General features: G+C 37.6%; 3 protein-coding genes across 4 annotated transcripts in view; 1 reads left to right on the top strand and 2 right to left on the bottom strand.

Annotated features, from left to right (window-relative positions):
* Positions 1-5,259, bottom strand: part of LOC134812706 (large ribosomal subunit protein eL36-like) — a 35,516-nt gene extending 30,257 nt beyond the window's left edge. The window contains exon 1 of the mRNA XM_063820236.1: positions 5,253-5,259. The gene's annotated coding sequence lies outside the window, so the exon portion shown is untranslated. The remainder of the gene's footprint in view (positions 1-5,252) is intronic.
* LOC134812668 (uncharacterized) overlaps positions 1-20,612 on the bottom strand; it is a 90,101-nt gene that overhangs the window by 8,694 nt on the left and 60,795 nt on the right. Inside the window, exons 1-7 of one of the 2 annotated variants that reach the window (XM_063820169.1) lie at positions 1,878-2,043; positions 1,530-1,694; positions 1,259-1,400; positions 855-988; positions 571-702; positions 314-437; positions 45-139 (exon numbers count right to left, since the gene is read on the bottom strand). In XM_063820169.1, the coding sequence (XP_063676239.1) occupies positions 45-139; positions 314-437; positions 571-702; positions 855-988; positions 1,259-1,400; positions 1,530-1,694; positions 1,878-1,965 (880 nt within the window). In that variant the 5' untranslated portion in view covers positions 1,966-2,043. Of the gene's footprint in view, positions 1-44; positions 140-313; positions 438-570; positions 703-854; positions 989-1,258; positions 1,401-1,529; positions 1,695-1,877; positions 2,044-20,612 lie in introns of those variants that run through there. The other variant, XM_063820178.1, reaches the window with a different exon arrangement.
* LOC134818505 (uncharacterized) lies at positions 16,452-20,189 on the top strand. The gene is made up of 8 exons (XM_063828137.1): positions 16,452-16,863; positions 17,076-17,726; positions 17,965-18,249; positions 18,445-18,741; positions 19,061-19,123; positions 19,250-19,303; positions 19,425-19,504; positions 20,106-20,189. Exons 1-8 carry the CDS (start codon positions 16,452-16,454, stop codon positions 20,187-20,189), a joined length of 1,926 nt encoding a protein of 641 aa, XP_063684207.1.

Raw genomic sequence — 20,612 nt, 5'->3', positions numbered from 1 at the left:
TGCAGCCATGACAATCAAACCAGTAAGAAAGGGCTGCTACTCACGTGGAACACATCTGGCGCAACAGTCGTGTCCTACAGCTGGGATGGTGTTTCCACTACAGGATACCCCCTGATCCTCCGCAGATCTGCATCCGCACCTGACACACCAGACAATTATTTCTCCTCAAGTCAAAAGATGACATTGTTAATCATACTATTTCAACTCTAATCAACTGTGAATTTCACCACCAAATTTTCTGTCATATCACCAAGTCTAATCAATCGGATATCATAAGATTTCCATCATTCTTCCAAATAATACCAGAACTCACTTGATCTGTCCGTAGAGCTGACACTCGCAAAACTCACACTTGCTCATTCCGGAGTCCTGGTAGCTCTCCCCAGGTCTGGTCACCACTGTCTTACCCCCTTCACCACGTGACACACAGTTCAGCTCTGAGGGTTATCTTGTCATTGTTCTACTAACCAGTAGAACGTAATACGAAATAAGTCTGTAAAGTCTAAATTTTTTGATAATTTTAGAAACACACTGCAATAAACTTGCTCATGTAATTTAAAGTGCTATTACCTTGGCACACTTGCATATTGTTCACGATCATTTTGGATTCCATGTTGTTCCTCATGGCAGTAGCCACTTTATTGATGGGAGGGAAGAAGGGAGTAAATTGTGATTCCAGACCTCCGTTCACATATAGTTCACCTGATAAAACACTGATTAATTTATCCAGTGAATGCTTCCCCGATTGAAATTACGGATTAGATATAGAAAATCTAAACCAAATCTAATTATATATTTGGCATTTGAGCATCTAATTCTGTACTCACACCCAAACAAAGAATTAACGAACTGACCTTTTCCATTCTCGATTTTGATAGCCAAGTTAAACTGGTTCCTAACAGGTTCAGTGCAAGTTCCGAAGTCTCGTCCGAAGAGGAGACCGTCCTCTACATATCCCAACTCCCAGCAATGTGAGTCAGCGTGCGGTCTGACAGGGTTAAAAGAGGGTTAAAAGAGGGTTAAAAGAGGGTTAAAAGAGGGTTAAAAGAGGGTTAAAAGAGGGTAACTTGTTAGTTTAAGTGATGAGAAATTAATTACAAACTGTTTTACTCTACTCTCCTGTTAAAAGTCTTTAGTTAGAAACAACAATTTTTTTAAAACATAACTCTACTACAGCTGATATTTTGGAAAACTTTGAACTTTGCCAGCTCAGCGTGGAATCAAATAATAAAACAGTGCTGAGTGCTCATACTAGTACCTGACATAAGCGATATCGTAATTCTTTGAATCGATCATGTTGAAAGAGAGTCCAAGGAAACCGTAACTTGCAGAATATTTTCCCATGTCAATCATTTTTAAGTCTGCCGATGCAATGTAGTTCTTTGCCTTTCCGAAACTACCTGTGTATTGTTCATTATTTGTTGGGGATTCGTTAATAAATTTTTCATTAGTTAAAAAATAAAAATTTCAGAAAAAACATAAATGATAATATATGAATCTTCTAAAACTGTAAGAATATGGAAGCAAACCTTGTTTGGCTTGTCCATAGATAGGACCGGAGACACAGAAATCAGAGTTCTCAACATCAGACAGGGTCGCCTGTACGATAGATCCATTGTCGTCCACAATCCTCGACTTACAACCGTCAGTTGCTACGGACTGGAATTCCGTGAAACACGAATAAGTATCACCAACTGAAATAATGACGTTTATATTTCAGTTACCAGCAGAGATTAGATCAATTTCTCAACTTTATATTAAATTCAGCATTATGATAGCCTAAAAGATTATAAACAAACCAACGGGGTAAAGGTAAAGACGTGTTAATTTAAGGATAACCCCGTTTCAGGTTTAGTGTTAGTACAAATCAAACTTACTTATTTCAGTTTCCGACTGGGTGCTACCCTCGGCGGAAGTAAGACTGAAAGTCAAACAAAGATACGCAAATAACTTCAGCAAATCCATAGTGTCTGCTGATTATCAACGAAATAGAGAAAAAGAAGCGTAATAGCTGATGTTAGCTTGAGCAACGTCTTCATGCACCACACCAAAAGATGTCTCCCTCTCCAGTAAAGCTGATGATCGGGGAATTTGAGGGGTGTCAATCTTAACTAGACAGTGGCTGTGTCAGAGTAATGTGTAAAATCAGCCTCATCAAATCACAGGATTTTACATTTCAGAGTCAGTATGGTGGCTAAGGTTCGGGGTCCTTTACTTTAGCCGAGTGTTGAACTGGTGGAGTACAAGGAAAATACATTTAAGTGAGAACAGCTCGGTGTATTCTTATTAATGGCAGTTGAAATGATTGTCTACTTTGAGAACTCTGGTGCTAATGTTATGTTAGACATCAACGTAGTGGAGTTGGAAAAGTCAGAGAAGGAATCAAGGTTTAATGTTTTATTTGTAACTTTAGAGAGTTCTTAAAATATTGTTTATGCTGTACTAATAAGGTGATTAAACCACAAACCATCAGTTTACAGTCGATAAAATGTCATGATAGAGAAACCATTCAGGTTTACAGTTGGCAGACTGTTGGTGAAATGTTACAAGTACAAGTTACATTTTGTGTGAGGGTCTGAGACTTGTTTAACACCAGCCGAATAATCCTAGGATATCAATATCTAGGATATGAATATGTTGAAAAAATATTAAAAAGACTGCCACTCAAGGTGAAACTTATAGCAGTTGTCGTACGACGGAATCTTTACATCCACTGTCGATCTCTCAAAATCTACACAATCTCGATTCTGGATATTTGACTTGACGGAAAGATTCCATTCCATCTCTATGTTTTATCAAAAGATGACTTTTTGGCGCTTCGGTCGGAATAGTTAAAATATTTGGCATCGAGGCAAACGATTCATAAAGTCAATAGTCAACATTTTGCATTTTGAAAACATTAGCAATATGTTTCCAAATCCATAATGAAGGAGTGAAATATGCATATAACTGCAATACACACTACTTTAAATCTTATAAAATCAGAACATATTAGCAATTAGCATACAGTACTATCACACAAATTCTAAATAAAACACAGTCTCTAAAATCTGCTGTTCACAATAATGTCTTCTTCTAGCTCAACACATGGGGCTGGTCCACATATTACGTACTCAACACATGGGGGTCGTCCACATATTACGTACTCAATATTTTAGCAATTTTTACCCCCATCCCCCCCTCCGTAATCAACCGTAATCAACCGTAATCAAGACCCACCCCCCTTCTGACAGCAAAATTAAGTAATAATGGCCTGACCCCACCCCCCCCCCCCCCCCCCTTTTTGACTTTTTCCCTGGAAAACACATTTCTGTACGTTTCATGAGTGAAAGTGAGTGGAATTTGAATTAAAATATTGTCAAATTGTTATTATTCAAATCTGAGCCAGGTGTGTTCATTACCAGATTTGTCGGCTGCAAATAATTTGCTACATAGACCTTTAATCAAGCGAGAGTTCACAAAATATACTACTTGTTACTGTATTAGTATATGTATATTTGTGATGGAAACAAAATCAAATATATTATGGCACTAATGTCTAGTGCCTATTCTGCTGTTAGGAGAGAAATCATTGAATCGATTTTATGATTGAACTTAAAAGGAAATTTGAGCAGGTGCTTCTTTACTGGGTCGCGCTCAGCCTGTAATTCCGCCAAATCTTTATTCGGCGGAATCTTTATTATATGTTTATGAACATTATAGCCTGGGGTCCCCAGGTAAGTGCTCGTAGATTATCATTAGCTAAAATCACAGTGATATTTAAATAAAATGACATTATAAAGTTTGTGAATACTATTTAATTCTAACTGAGTAACAACAGCAATTAAATACAGGTGGTTCTGCCAACCACCTCCTTTATAGAATTTAATAATCAACAGTAAAAATAGAATGGCCTCTAATAAGGATTTCGCAATATCGACCATGACGTCATGCTCTGAAAATAGTCCTGACGATTTCGTTTTTCTCGAAACCATGTACAGTAAAACCCCAATTTACTATTAACTTTTCCCGCAAATTGTACGGTGAATCGGGTTTTTAGTGTACGTAGGACGTTAAAAACGGTTTGATTTTTGAGCTTTTAAGTTGTCAGAAAACAAAATGGTCAAACACAATCGGTTGGACACAGCTTTAACTTTAAGTCGAAGCTGGAAAATGAAATCTACGTTACACAGAATCCAATTAATTAGCAATTATTAATATTAAGTGTCAACATTATATATATGTATTCCTTTAAAAAGCACAAAACCCGGACAATAAAATCAATTAAAAATAAAGATAAATTTAAAAACTAAAGCAAATTCATCTGACAAATCACTAGTTATAAGAAAACGAAATGTTCAATCCACCAACAAGGTATTTTAAGACAATTGCGTGTAATACCAAATGTTATCATGCTTCATAGTCCCCAAGTATATACTTCAGTCCATACATAATATCACGTGACGTCATAACATCACGCGACTTCATAACATCACGCGACTTCATAACATCACGCGACTTCATAACATCGTGTGTCTAACAGTAAACGAGGCTAAATATTGGAATAGTAGATAGTATTAATATATAAATTATAATATATTATATATTCTCAATAGTATTTCCTGAATAAAGAGTATTATATATATATATATGTGGAGAGAAGATGTGTAGGATACAGTACTCGAGTAAGAACAGTGTGCCTCGTGAGTCATGACGTGTAAAAGCTGTAGGTACTTCGCACGACAATAGCTGGGTAACGGAACATCGTTCACACACGTTTCATGTACCTTCTTAGGTTTACAATTACGGATAATGGGATATTGAGTAGGGAATGTTAGGACATGATTGGATCTCGTGATAGAAAGTGAGAATAGTTCATCACGTGTAATACTCAGCAAGTTATACCATGAGCTTATAGTTAGGGCAAGAATTGCTGTTTATGGGTCAATCTGTGAACAAATTCGTAACAAAGGTTTGTCTACAGGAATGTGTTGTCCATAGTCCCAGGAACCACAAAAAAAACCGTCCAGCTGAAACTTTTGGGCAAAAATTTTTATAGTCATTTTTCTCCAGGAACCCATACGCCCCACCCCTAATATTGGTTATTCGGCTCCCGAAGGTCTTGAGATCTCCATAGGGGGTGCAAAATGACCGCAATGGCCACATTATGGCAGGCGAATGATAGTTTCAGAACGATTGGAGCTTTATTTTTCGAAATAAATGGAATTTTTCGAATTTTTTCTCAATTTTATTGAAATTTCGAAAAAAAATACACCAAATTATTTTTAACGCTTATTTTAAATCTATTCAAAAACTTATCTACAAATAACAAATACAGTTAATCTTAAATGTGTATTCTCAGTAAGTACCACGACAATTATTAATACACAGTTAATATTAATCAAAATTCGCTTGTTCTTCAGGTTCATCATGTCTAATGTTTGTGCAGTTCATACCATGGCATCGTCCACAAGCTGGCAAACAATTGAAGCCATATTTCCTACATGAACATCTGAAAGTCAAACAGGCCTGTTCCACATCGACAGATCACAGAACAGTTACAACATATAAGGTTCAAAATAGACTCTGGTGCAACTGGTTCGTAAGTGCCACCAGGAGCCAATTTCCAGCCGTAGTCAAGGTGATTCAGACTGTCAGTGTTAAGCAGGACTCAGTTATGGTACTGTAAGTAAGCTCTAAGGATGTGCTCCGTTGCTGAAGCTATTGTTGGAGGTAGCCTATTCGGATTGAGACTCTTTTTCGCTACCATCCTATTGTATGCTAGGAATCTCAAAGCAAAAAGAGTCTTTTTCTTGTCACCATAAATGTACTGCAAGAAACAGAGGCCTGCCTCAATAATCTTTTCTTTTGATTCTCTAACCGAAAGCAATGAAGCCAACTGACCTTGCTCATCAAAGGTGAGAGCTTTCTTTAGCACTTTAACCTTGCTAAAACCAAACAGTCCACTGACGCTATCACAACCTGAAATACTATGAATTAGAAGAAGTATCTCCTTTTCTTTATGATCTAGATGACTTGATATTTCTTTGATTGAATATTTACCCTTCTTCGTTGTTGGATAAATATCATTGTGATGGTCACTGTTGAAATGATGTACTAATAGACTTGAACTATATCGGTATCCTCTGCCTTCAATTCAACATCGCCAAGGAATGACATTTCCAATGTTTTCTTTGCAATTAAAGTATCAGCATCGTTACAAGCTCTGATCACTTCAATACCATTTACAGTAAAAATGCTTGAGATAAGGTCGATCAGTTCTTTTTTGTTATTGTTGTTGCTCAGAAATTTTGTTTTGGTGACAGTACAAAAGGTGGATTTTTTTACAGCAATATTAGCACAGAACGCTTTTACTCTCCTCTTGTGCTCGTGATCTTTAGTAGAAGGCTCATATCCATCAAAAATCACAGTAACTTCCCGATTTTTAGGGATAAGCTTCAAGTACTCCATTGCTACCACACCATAACTGTCCCACCCTTTAAATGAGCTTAGTTGGTGAATTAGCCAACCTCCATCAATGACTAGTGGGATCGTGAAGCTGAAAGATTTAAGTGTAGATTGGTTTATACCAAGAGCAGCCTTATTAGATTTCCTCATCATCTGATATTGATCAAATAAGCTCATCGGCACCACAGTTAACTCGTATGTTAGGCATTCCTCTATTGAAGTCTCTCTATCAGCAACCAAGACTAGACGGTTAAAACACTTCAACGGATCGACTGCAACGCTTTTATTATTCACTTTAACCTGCTTTCTTAGTTGTGTCAAGTTCTTTGCTTTACCTTTGATACTTATCTTACCGATGAATGTCAACCCATCTAGCTCACGTTGAAGGACAGCCCCAACGGCCAAACATTCCTCGGGATTCACCTCATCGTTCCCAGGCTGTGATATAAGACCAGTCGAAAAAGATATTAACTTAGTCTTATCTTCGGATTCTGTAAAGTCGACAGTAACTTTAAACCAAGTTAATAATTTTCCAAATACATCACAGTTTTTCTTGATTGATGACTTGGTAAGATCTGAGTGGATGGCAGCTTTAGTTGGTACTCCTCGCTTCGATGAATTAGCTAATGAATCTCCAAAAGACTGATTTATTAAAGCCATCTGATTCAGGGTGGCCACCCATAACTTGTGAGCGGACTCACGATTACGCATCCTTCCACTTGTTAATCCACCACTAGATTTAGCTGCCCTCATAAGACTCTGCTCTATGGAGAGGTCAGGCCACACTCCGGCCCACTCGTGGTCGTTGTAACAAACCGTGTGAAGCCCAGTTACTTTAAAGGTCTTTTAAAGCGCCCCATACTTGACTTTAAAAATAGCATCCTGCTCCAAATACAGTCTTAAAGCTTTTGCATACTGTCCCCTCCCAGCTGCTGCGAAGTAGGGCAGCATCAAAGCTACTGCTGATAAATGCATATTGTAGTCGTGCAACCTCTCTGCTCTTATGAAGTCCTTTACTAGTGTTATCATGTTGTGGTAAGTAACCCATAGAGCTGCTGTTCTACTGTTTGAAAACAGGTTCTTTAGAAGCAGAGTTATTTTCTCTGATAGATCCTGAATAGATTTAGTCTTAAAGTTAACGCCTATATTTTCGTTCACACATTTGTTGATGTAACCTTCCAAGTCTACTAGTTCATCGTCGTAAACTTCTTCCTCTATAATGAAACAACAAAGAGCGGCGTCGATCAGAAAGTGGGCTCTCAACGCTTTATAGTAAGATCATCCATCCGATATATGCGTGACGTCTCCAGGATACACGAGTTTGATGAGCTCCTCTAAACCCGAGTCTGCCATTATATAGCCTATGCAGCCAAGAAAACTCGTGAGAGTGTGGAAGCCCCCAACCCTGACCACAATATGCATCCCAGTTTCCAGTACTATTCGGGTGGCCTTAATCCACAATGGCAAATCGAATGTGATTATCATCGGCTCACTGTAGGATAACTTAAGACATTCAACCAGAGTAGCATGTACCGTCGAATAGCTGTCTGGGGGTTGGTCAATAATCTGTTGTTTGTTAGTTAACCTTGATATTTGTTAATTGAAGTTATTTCCCGAGTAAGATTTGAAATAAGCGTTAAAAATAATTTGGTGTATTTTTTTCGAAATTTCAATAAAATTGAGAAAAATTTCGAAAAATTCCATTTATTTCGAAAAATAAAGCCCCAATCGTTCTGAAACTATCATTCGCCTGCCATAATGTACTATACACAATAGTATTTCCTGAATAAAGAGTATTATATATATATATATGTGGAGAGAAGATGTGTAGGATACAGTACTCGAGTAAGAACAGTGTGCCTCGTGAGTCATGACGTGTAAAAGCTGTAGGTACTTCGCACGACAATAGCTGGGTAACGGAACATCGTTCACACACGTTTCATGTACCTTCTTAGGTTTACAATTACGGATAATGGGATATTGAGTAGGGAATGTTAGGACATGATTGGATCTCGTGATAGAAAGTGAGAATAGTTCATCACGTGTAATACTCAGCAAGTTATACCATGAGCTTATAGTTAGGGCAAGAATTGCTGTTTATGGGTCAATCTGTGAACAAATTCGTAACAAAGGTTTGTCTACAGGAATGTGTTGTCCATAGTCCCAGGAACCACAAAAAAAACCGTCCAGCTGAAACTTTTGGGCAAAAATTTTTATAGTCATTTTTCTCCAGGAACCCATACGCCCCACCCCTAATATTGGTTATTCGGCTCCCGAAGGTCTTGAGATCTCCATAGGGGGTGCAAAATGACCGCAATGGCCACATTATGGCAGGCGAATGATAGTTTCAGAACGATTGGAGCTTTATTTTTCGAAATAAATGGAATTTTTCGAATTTTTTCTCAATTTTATTGAAATTTCGAAAAAAATACACCAAATTATTTTTAACGCTTATTTTAAATCTATTCAAAAACTTATCTACAAATAACAAATACAGTTAATCTTAAATGTGTATTCTCAGTAAGTACCACGACAATTATTAATACACAGTTAATATTAATCAAAATTCGCTTGTTCTTCAGGTTCATCATGTCTAATGTTTGTGCAGTTCATACCATGGCATCGTCCACAAGCTGGCAAACAATTGAAGCCATATTTCCTACATGAACATCTGAAAGTCAAACAGGCCTGTTCCACATCGACAGATCACAGAACAGTTACAACATATAAGGTTCAAAATAGACTCTGGTGCAACTGGTTCGTAAGTGCCACCAGGAGCCAATTTCCAGCCGTAGTCAAGGTGATTCAGACTGTCAGTGTTAAGCAGGACTCAGTTATGGTACTGTAAGTAAGCTCTAAGGATGTGCTCCGTTGCTGAAGCTATTGTTGGAGGTAGCCTATTCGGATTGAGACTCTTTTTCGCTACCATCCTATTGTATGCTAGGAATCTCAAAGCAAAAAGAGTCTTTTTCTTGTCACCATAAATGTACTGCAAGAAACAGAGGCCTGCCTCAATAATCTTTTCTTTTGATTCTCTAACCGAAAGCAATGAAGCCAACTGACCTTGCTCATCAAAGGTGAGAGCTTTCTTTAGCACTTTAACCTTGCTAAAACCAAACAGTCCACTGACGCTATCACAACCTGAAATACTATGAATTAGAAGAAGTATCTCCTTTTCTTTATGATCTAGATGACTTGATATTTCTTTGATTGAATATTTACCCTTCTTCGTTGTTGGATAAATATCATTGTGATGGTCACTGTTGAAATGATGTACTAATAGACTTGAACTATATCGGTATCCTCTGCCTTCAATTCAACATCGCCAAGGAATGACATTTCCAATGTTTTCTTTGCAATTAAAGTATCAGCATCGTTACAAGCTCTGATCACTTCAATACCATTTACAGTAAAAATGCTTGAGATAAGGTCGATCAGTTCTTTTTTGTTATTGTTGTTGCTCAGAAATTTTGTTTTGGTGACAGTACAAAAGGTGGATTTTTTTACAGCAATATTAGCACAGAACGCTTTTACTCTCCTCTTGTGCTCGTGATCTTTAGTAGAAGGCTCATATCCATCAAAAATCACAGTAACTTCCCGATTTTTAGGGATAAGCTTCAAGTACTCCATTGCTACCACACCATAACTGTCCCACCCTTTAAATGAGCTTAGTTGGTGAATTAGCCAACCTCCATCAATGACTAGTGGGATCGTGAAGCTGAAAGATTTAAGTGTAGATTGGTTTATACCAAGAGCAGCCTTATTAGATTTCCTCATCATCTGATATTGATCAAATAAGCTCATCGGCACCACAGTTAACTCGTATGTTAGGCATTCCTCTATTGAAGTCTCTCTATCAGCAACCAAGACTAGACGGTTAAAACACTTCAACGGATCGACTGCAACGCTTTTATTATTCACTTTAACCTGCTTTCTTAGTTGTGTCAAGTTCTTTGCTTTACCTTTGATACTTATCTTACCGATGAATGTCAACCCATCTAGCTCACGTTGAAGGACAGCCCCAACGGCCAAACATTCCTCGGGATTCACCTCATCGTTCCCAGGCTGTGATATAAGACCAGTCGAAAAAGATATTAACTTAGTCTTATCTTCGGATTCTGTAAAGTCGACAGTAACTTTAAACCAAGTTAATAATTTTCCAAATACATCACAGTTTTTCTTGATTGATGACTTGGTAAGATCTGAGTGGATGGCAGCTTTAGTTGGTACTCCTCGCTTCGATGAATTAGCTAATGAATCTCCAAAAGACTGATTTATTAAAGCCATCTGATTCAGGGTGGCCACCCATAACTTGTGAGCGGACTCACGATTACGCATCCTTCCACTTGTTAATCCACCACTAGATTTAGCTGCCCTCATAAGACTCTGCTCTATGGAGAGGTCAGGCCACACTCCGGCCCACTCGTGGTCGTTGTAACAAACCGTGTGAAGCCCAGTTACTTTAAAGGTCTTTTAAAGCGCCCCATACTTGACTTTAAAAATAGCATCCTGCTCCAAATACAGTCTTAAAGCTTTTGCATACTGTCCCCTCCCAGCTGCTGCGAAGTAGGGCAGCATCAAAGCTACTGCTGATAAATGCATATTGTAGTCGTGCAACCTCTCTGCTCTTATGAAGTCCTTTACTAGTGTTATCATGTTGTGGTAAGTAACCCATAGAGCTGCTGTTCTACTGTTTGAAAACAGGTTCTTTAGAAGCAGAGTTATTTTCTCTGATAGATCCTGAATAGATTTAGTCTTAAAGTTAACGCCTATATTTTCGTTCACACATTTGTTGATGTAACCTTCCAAGTCTACTAGTTCATCGTCGTAAACTTCTTCCTCTATAATGAAACAACAAAGAGCGGCGTCGATCAGAAAGTGGGCTCTCAACGCTTTATAGTAAGATCATCCATCCGATATATGCGTGACGTCTCCAGGATACACGAGTTTGATGAGCTCCTCTAAACCCGAGTCTGCCATTATATAGCCTATGCAGCCAAGAAAACTCGTGAGAGTGTGGAAGCCCCCAACCCTGACCACAATATGCATCCCAGTTTCCAGTACTATTCGGGTGGCCTTAATCCACAATGGCAAATCGAATGTGATTATCATCGGCTCACTGTAGGATAACTTAAGACATTCAACCAGAGTAGCATGTACCGTCGAATAGCTGTCTGGGGGTTGGTCAATAATCTGTTGTTTGTTAGTTAACCTTGATATTTGTTAATTGAAGTTATTTCCCGAGTAAGATTTGAAATAAGCGTTAAAAATAATTTGGTGTATTTTTTTCGAAATTTCAATAAAATTGAGAAAAATTTCGAAAAATTCCATTTATTTCGAAAAATAAAGCCCCAATCGTTCTGAAACTATCATTCGCCTGCCATAATGTGGCCATTGCGGTCATTTTGCACCCCCTATGGAGATCTCAAGACCTTCGGGAGCCGAATAACCAATATTAGGGGTGGGGCGTATGGGTTCCTGGAGAAAAATGACTATACAAATTTTTGCCCAAAAGTTTCAGCTGGACGGTTTTTTTGGTGGTTCCTGGGACTATGGACAACACATTCCTGTAGACAAACCTTTGTTACGAATTTGTTCACAGAAAAATCAACTCTTGCCCTAACTATTACTCTATATAGGACACAGGTAAAATGGTTCGTCCTGTTATTTTGTGCTCGATAGACTCGGCCTGGGTCGGCTGCTATAGAGCGAAAAATATCCTTTCATTAATATATTATAGCTTATCTATATAGCTCCATTTACATGCTGTTATCAATCCAATTTTTTGTTCGTTTTGTTTTGTGATAAATAGAACAGTTCCGATATTGCGTATTATTACGACCTATCTCTGATGATTTTAACAGTCTTTTCTGGTATTAATGCTGTGCCTTATAATATGGTAAAAACTGAGTTTTACCTGCCTACCTAGCCTATAGGTTTTCCCCAACCTGTGTCCTGTGCACACACAGTATAATATACATGACTGCTTAGATTAGTTAACTTATTTGCATCTACCCTCTATCATCTCTGTTCCACTTTACTTCATAAGTAAAGATATTAAGAATGAAAACTTTTCAAAGGTTCGGAGGTACCTTTTATTTGTAGAGTTCAATAATTGTGTTCAATCAGAATTATGTCCATACACGCAATGTCCGTCCAACTCCAAATTACGTCAGATAAGGTATGATTTGTTTCACAACGTATTGATAAATATATTAATATTGAATGTTGCTCAGAACAATAATTCAATGAACTTTTTCTCCTCTGCATTCTCAGAAAACAAGAATTTCACAAAACCTGGTGTTAAAACTAAAGATTATTAGTTGTAGAAGTTTTATTATCAGTGAATTTTTAGCGAGAATGATTACCATGACTACCATGGCTACCATGGCTACCATGATTACTATGGCTATTTATATTTTTTGGGAATGACACAGGCTTCTATAAGATTGAAAATAATTATGGAATTTAAAGACCTTCAGACTAAGTACCTGTTATAGATTCAAACCAACAGAAGGTTAGTAATTGACACCAGCTGTTGTTTCAAAAGCAGATAATTTGTATATTAAGTCTACAGAGTCCCAGACATGATTATAGTCATGCACTCGAAGCATTTAAGAGGCTGCTCATAATCATCAGTTAATTTTACGGTTTCTATTATTAAAGATAATTCAACTCTTAGTCTTTTAGTCTTACTTCTTCTTTTTAGGGAGAAAACATCCTCACCATCTTCTGATTATTTAACTTTAAGTAATGTGAAATTCGCTTCATTTCATGAAAATAAATAAAGTAAGTTCATTAACGGTGGAACGGTGGAACACATTTACAGTTTAACCGCATGAAAATTTATCTGTAGCTATCGTGTGACCTGTTATTTATATTATTACCCTTATTAGCAGTTAGCACGATACGAATCTCACAGATTTGTTTCTCAGTAGATTTCAACTTACTGAACCTTCTAAGTTACATTATTACCTGAGGACCCCAGGCTATTATGTTCATTAACGAATATAGATTTGGCGGAATGACAGGCTGAGCGCGGCCCAGTAAGTTACATTACTGACTTATTTTCAGAATAGCTCTAACTATTTTTATTCGGACAGTTTTTGGCAGTCTAGTGTTCCTGTAGCCTATTAATTTCAACACTTCAGGTTACATAGCTGTTAGCGGTTATAACATTTTCCGGGAATTATTTCCCCGAAAAGTCGTAGACTCTGATAAAAATAATACCTTGGTTAAGTTATCGTGCCGGGCTTTCCCTTCGCTAAAGCGTCGGGCATTATCGCCCGTAGCACTCAACAGCCAAGGTATTATTGTATTACATAGCTGTAGATGACTAGTTTGTAGGTGCATTAGATATATATATATATATATATATATCATAGACTAAATAAATACCTTTAGAGCTTTAGGGTATAGAGCGTTTTGTTTCATATTTCGGGGGACATGACCGAATATCTTGATAATGAGCCAGCTAAAAGGACACGGATACCTCCATTTCAACCGTATTTTAACGCTTATTGTAATGTATTCTTTTTCTCTATATCTTCAAACTTCGCATTTTAGTTTTAGAGATGTCAAGAAACAATCAATTGGGGATATTTCTTCTATTGATGAGCATTGGATCAACATCAGCGAGAAAAAGTTAGTCACACACCTAATCTAAACCAAAACGATTAGCATTTTAAATTATTAATTTCGGAAAAGATGCCATTCCGATTTCTCTTTTCGCAAACTAGATTAATGATGTATCAATGCTTAGTTAGTATACCTTAGGGCCAATAAATTTGGTTCACAATAAATTTGGTTACCATAATTTTGGTTACCATAATTTTAGTCACACATTTCGAAAATTTTTAGTCTGCAACAATTTTAGTCACATTTTTCGGCTTTTCGAGACAATTTTCCATTCCATTTACCTTAAGAACGACAAATTTAGTCTTCCCCGTCTGAGGATTACAGATTAAGCTTCAATGCATTACTCAGGAATTTCAATAACATCGGATCCAGAGTTTGTGACTCTGTGTCACTAAGTTCTTCAGTATGCTGTTCGGTTTCTTTTTCACCCTTTTTTGACTTTAACATTTCTGTTTTAAATTATAAACTGCGACCACATGTATAGACACGGTACGCAAACGTATCTATAATATATTTCAGGCTGTTATACAAGCTACGAGAAGAATGTTGGTATGTTTCCGGACTCCCAGAAATTAAAACAGGGACGGTTCCGGAGTTTTGAGAGTTGTCAGGAATGGTGTGATGATACTCTCCGCTGTAAAGGAGTAGCCGTGAGTCCCGAGAATTGGACTGACCGAGAGTGCTTTCTGGTGGGCACTACACACATAACAGCAAGGAGTGGATGGACTGCGAGCTCTCTAACTGATTGTGACCAGGGTAAATTACAAAACACGTTTTTCCTTTTTAAGCTCTAGAGTTTTTATTGTGCATGGTTTTCCGTGGGCCTCAGTGCCTCAAAGTGGTGCCTCAAGGGCCTCAAAGTGGTGCCTCAAGGGCCTCAGTGCCTCAATGCGTCACAAGGTTACCTGGATCTTGTATGATCCAAGTACAACAGTCCTGAACATCTCACTTCGTTCCCCAATATACATTTAAAACAGGATCTACAGAATGAACCACATACAATTTGAATTTAAAAAAAAAAATCATCACCGCCTGCCTCAATAGCAAAATTTAGCAAAATTTAGCAAATTTTGCTGTCCACTTTTGTCCGTCAATGTCCGGCAATGTCCTGTCCTGTCCTTTTTGGATTGTATGTGACAAGCGGACATAGACGGACGTGATCTATCAATTCGACAATGAGCACCCGTCTGAACGGATTAAGCTGCAGATTACAGATTAAGTTGCAATGCATTACTCAGGAATATCAATAACATCATATTATATCCAGAGTCTGTGACTCTGTGTCACTAAGTTCTTCAGTACGCTGTTCGGTTTCTTTTTCACCCTTTTTTGACTTTATCATTTCTGTCGGTACGACCTAGTTTATCATTTATGTCGATATGATCCTTCAGCCGTTTCAATAGACCATGCGCATGCATTGGGATGGATCGATTAAAAATGTAATGTCCAAGAGGAGCTCTAACCCTTTAAGTGCAATAGGAATTTGGTACGGTTTTGTACAGTAGGAACGGTGATGTCGTTATATTAATTATAAAGCCCTATAAACAATGTAGGAAATGTAAGCTTAATAATATTCAATAGTCATGTCATATATAATGCTCTACTGAAATTTTGGTCTCCTTTAAAATTAGTCGTCGATAAATTTAGTCTTATGAAATTTGGTTTACAACAATTTTAGTCAAAAGTTTGAATAAATTTATGGTAGACTAAATTTGTCGTTCTTAAGGTATGTTTATATTCAAGAGAGCATTTATAAGTCGATATTTTGAAAATTAGCCAGAACTTTGATGCGGAGCTTCGAAATTTTCATAACATTTTAAATAAAACCATACAAGTAAAGTAAATTTTAAAGTAGTCATCATTCAACATAAAATTGCAGGGTCAGGATCTTATGGATGTGATGTAACTGCGTATTCTGAATACAAGTTTGTGATCTATAATAGTCAATATGAAGTTCAACATCATGCTTATTACGATCGCCGGTACACTGTATTATGCAAGAGCAATCCGACGTTAACAAAGCCATTCTTTTGCACTAGAACGGGAAATTCCGCACTGAAAATTTAAGCTCAAATTCTGAAGACTTGAAAGATGTATTACCCTGCACTGCAGTCAGTAAGCCTGTGTTTAATATTGTCATGTGTGGACCGTGAGGGGGGGGGGGGGGGGGGGGGGGGGGGGAGGGGGTGGGGTGGTGGTTATTCGTTGTGTTTAGTGCTCTTCGTAACAATGGATTTTTTTGATGCAGTAAAAAATGAATTTCAAAGAATACTATTAGCTTCTTCCTGTATATCTAGTTTGATACCAATATTTCAAAACCAATTGTTCCAGATACCTACACTCTCCGTGCAACGTGTGATAATGAAATGACAATGTACATTGACGGAGCTCAACAACAACCATCATCCGGGGAGAACTCAGACTGGAGGGAAGAGAAGATCTTCAAAATATCAGACTCTTTCAAGACGATAGCTATACATTGCTATGACAGGTATTCTGAGGAAGGTATTTTAGCTTCAGTAGAAGAGGAAGGAGGAGAAGAAATCTTGGTAACGGACAGCACATGGAGGTGTTCGAGTGTGGAGCAGGAGGGATGGACTAAGGCTGGGTTTCAGGAGGATGTAGACGTTTGGAAACCAGCTGAGGAGATAGGAAATCACGGGATGGATCCGTGGGGTGTGATTGGGAAGATTTCTGGAGAAGCAAAGTGGATTTGGGATGATAGTGAGACGAGATCAGATTACATTAACTCTTACTGCCGTTTTACACGGCCAATAGGTAAGTCTAATATAAACTTATAATGTGACATATTGTGACAGAGTGCTGTCAAAATATTATGGAGCTAGGATGTGGACTAGCTTCACCTGATTTTAACATTTCCATCCCATTAAAAAATACTCAATAAATTTATTAATTGTAGTTGTGAAAATATATAGTGCCTTTTCAACGTAAAGATGAGAGTAAAAGTCATTTAGGACTCAACTCCCCAGTGGAAAAAATCAATTCTTCGGCGACGTCGTCGGTTTCGTCATCAACTTCAACGACGACAACACCATCTAAATCAAGTAGTTCAACGACGACAACACCATCTATATCAAGTAGTTCAACGACGATAACACCATCTACATCAAGTACTTCAACAACAACAACACAATCTACATCAAGTACTTCAACGACGATAACGCTACCGAAAAGTTCATCAACACCTACATCGTCCTCGTCGTCGAGTAAACCATTATCAACACCTACTAGTTCCACCTCCTCAACCGGAGGAAGCTCTCCAGTTTCGTCAAGTTCTTCTCCAAAAACACCGACAGTAGAAACCTCCTCCTCGACTCCGACTTCATCTAAATCTTCAACAGCAGCTGATAGTACCTCTTCTTCAAAAACTTCCTCTGGTACAACGGGTTCATTGTCAATGACATCGAGTACGGCATCAAGTCCTTCCAGCTCAATAACGACCCCAACAACATCATCTTCATCGACGTACGAGTCTTCAAGTTCAACGGCGGCTACTTCATCTAGTAGCAGCTCATCTTCATCTACGTCTTCATTGTCATCTATCACAACTGAAAAATATGATGACGATGATGATGAAGATGAAGAAAAAGAAGGCGAAGACAGTCAGGGTAAGGAAATCAGTAAGTTAAGTTTCAACCTTATAGATCAAAACCTGACCTGCAACCCATCACAAAATAAATAAATACCGTTGTCTCATCACACCACTTCAGAGTTAGACGGGTTCTGGTTAGTTAAAATTACATTTTTCACTCAATGTATGGTAAGTTTTTACGTTTTAGTCAGGTTTTGAAAGTTGTCAACAGTGAACTTCAATGAATAAAGGTTTACTTTTTTCACATCTTATCAATGTGTCCTCAGCTGTGGAGGTATCAAGCAGAGAAGTGCTCCTCAACACACCAACAACACTCACTTGCAAGATTAAAAGAATAACCCAGAAAATGTCCATTAAATGGACTGGATTTGCGGAAGGGGACGAGAGCAAATATGTGAAAAGTTCAGGATCATACGACCTTGAATCCAACAGTCAAACAGGAACCCTTACTGTCCAGTCACCTTCCGATAAAACGTACACTTGTACTGTGTCCTCAATCCAAAACACTGAATCAGACAGAAGACATTTTGATGTCCACCTTAATGTTTACGGTATGTCATCCTTTTTGTAATTTAATAACTTAATCAATTTGACAGAAATTCATTGAACTAGGATTTTAAGTGATCGTTTAGAAGAGTGGGTTACCAAGAAATTGATATTTACTTTATCACCTAACATATATTAGAGATCATCTACCAAGTAAGTTCCAAAATATTTATTGCTAACGAATCATTCCAATTCATCAGAGGTGATAGGCCAGGGCGCTGAGGTAATGTCCGGTACAGCTGCTGCTATTTCCTGTGTGATAACAGGAATTACACACCAAGTAAGTGTGGAATGGCTGGATCCTTCAGGCAATGTTATCTCAGATGATCCTAAATACACTATAAACCCTGGTGCTGTGGATAACAGCATTCAAACAGCAACTCTGGAGGTGACGGGAGCTGCTGTTACAGAAGACAGCACTTTTACTTGTAGAGTCACATCTGGACAGTTCCCTCATTCCCCACCTTCTAACACTGATGTCCAGATCACTGTCCACGGTAAAGTAATATGTGTGACTTTCAAATTTTTTTCTTCCTCAAACTGAGAGGAGTAGAAGTGAATTGTCAAATCAGGAACCATGATATAAACGTGCAAGTAAAGGAAACTATTATAGCCAAATATAAACGGTACTGTGCTGTGTTATTCAAATATAAGACTTAATTATTGAAATTTCAGCATGTTCAAACGACTCCAGATTTATCTTCAAAATTACGGGTAAAACTGTGGACAAGGTAAAATCAGGAGGAACTGTGAAAGTCACTTGTGCTTCTGGTTACATTCCATACGATTCATCTCACACAACTACTACTATTGCAGCTTGTAATGCGAGTGGTGACATGGACTTTAATGATACATCATTTATATGTGTCGGTAAAAATGGTGAGTTAAATATCTTACTGATACCTGATCGGCAAATTTGTGTCATATGATGGAACATCGATAATCTGGGTAATTTCTATTTCTTCTGATACAAATTACAGAGCTAACAAATCAATTTCGCTTCAGATTGTAATGTAAAAGAACAACTGCCAGACGACTTGGGTATTGTACTAAAAAAAGGTAAAAACTACAAGAATAATTATAAATTCACGTTTTATTTGTTTTTTTCTTTCTTAGAAAATATAACAATAAACAGAAATAATCGATGCTGTGCTTATAATTAAAAATGTAATCTCTTCAGATGTGTGGTACGATGGAGAAATTGGTGAAATCAGTTATTCCTGTAAAACAGGTTCAATCATGACATGTACCGAGTGGGAGGTAAGTCACCTAGTTCTGGTAAGCGAGTTTAAAATAAACAATGTAAAAGTCAAAATGCAGTCACAGATATATTCGCTAGAAATATTAACAGTTTGTCGGATAAGTAGGAAAAGAGCCGAAAAAAGTAATAATTAACCAAAATATCAATTCTGCCTATTTTTGTATTTTTGTAATGAAAATAATATGATAATGTAAGCACATAAAATTACTGAAAATATTCCTTCTATTAGTGTGCCGGTGGAAAAGTTCTGTGTCGAGAACCGAAAAAAATCGTCACAGATGAACAATTCTGTAAGATCTGTTCACCAAGTACATATCATAGCTCAAGTGGGAACACTTGCGAAAGGTGTCCAATGGGTCACAAGTCTGGTTATGGATTTGAAAAGTGTTTTAGTAAGTATTTTTCATTTATTTGACTACACAGGTAACGTTTAAAATAAGATGGTCGTTTTACCCTTAAATACTGACTATGTATTTAGGGCACTATACATGCCAGTCATTTTAGGGTAAAGACCAAATAAATAGGTAGCTTTCAAAAATTATCTGGAAATCGGTGGGACGATTTCCAGTATGTATTAAACTAATGAGCTGGCACCATCAGTGTGGAGATAACAATCCTCCACTGCTCGTGTCAGAAGTGTCAGGTACCATGATAGAGATTGTGACAACACTGGAAGTTGAATAAGGGATTGTAACTGATGTGTGCGAACTGCAACCTGGTAATCAGGATAAATGCGTGAACATTTTACCCTGCGAGAGAGTCAGCTGATAAGAAACTGCATAAGTAAGAACTTGTTGTTAACTGTCTTTAAAATGAGTTTATAATTATTGAGCAATGATCTGAGGTAGATGATTGAAGAAAATATGTTCTTAACCTTTTTGTCAACACACCTACCAGAACAACTAATATTTATTATCGTCAGATTATTTTGGTTGAACGATTGTGCAACTTCTTTCAACAATTGGAAGGACGAAGGAACTCAGATACGACTCAGAAAACTGATTAACTTCAAGCTGCCTCAAAGTTCAAACCATTCGATGATCTGGATTTCCTGAGGACAGGGAGCTGATGCACATTTTAATGTTTAATGTAATAAAGACAAAAACT

The sequence above is a fragment of the Bolinopsis microptera genome, chromosome 1 (genome assembly GCF_026151205.1).
Source record: "Bolinopsis microptera isolate Bmic1 chromosome 1, MBARI_Bmic_1.0, whole genome shotgun sequence".
NCBI lineage: Eukaryota > Metazoa > Ctenophora > Tentaculata > Lobata > Bolinopsidae > Bolinopsis > Bolinopsis microptera.
This window is presented reverse-complemented; position numbering and strand designations above follow the sequence as displayed.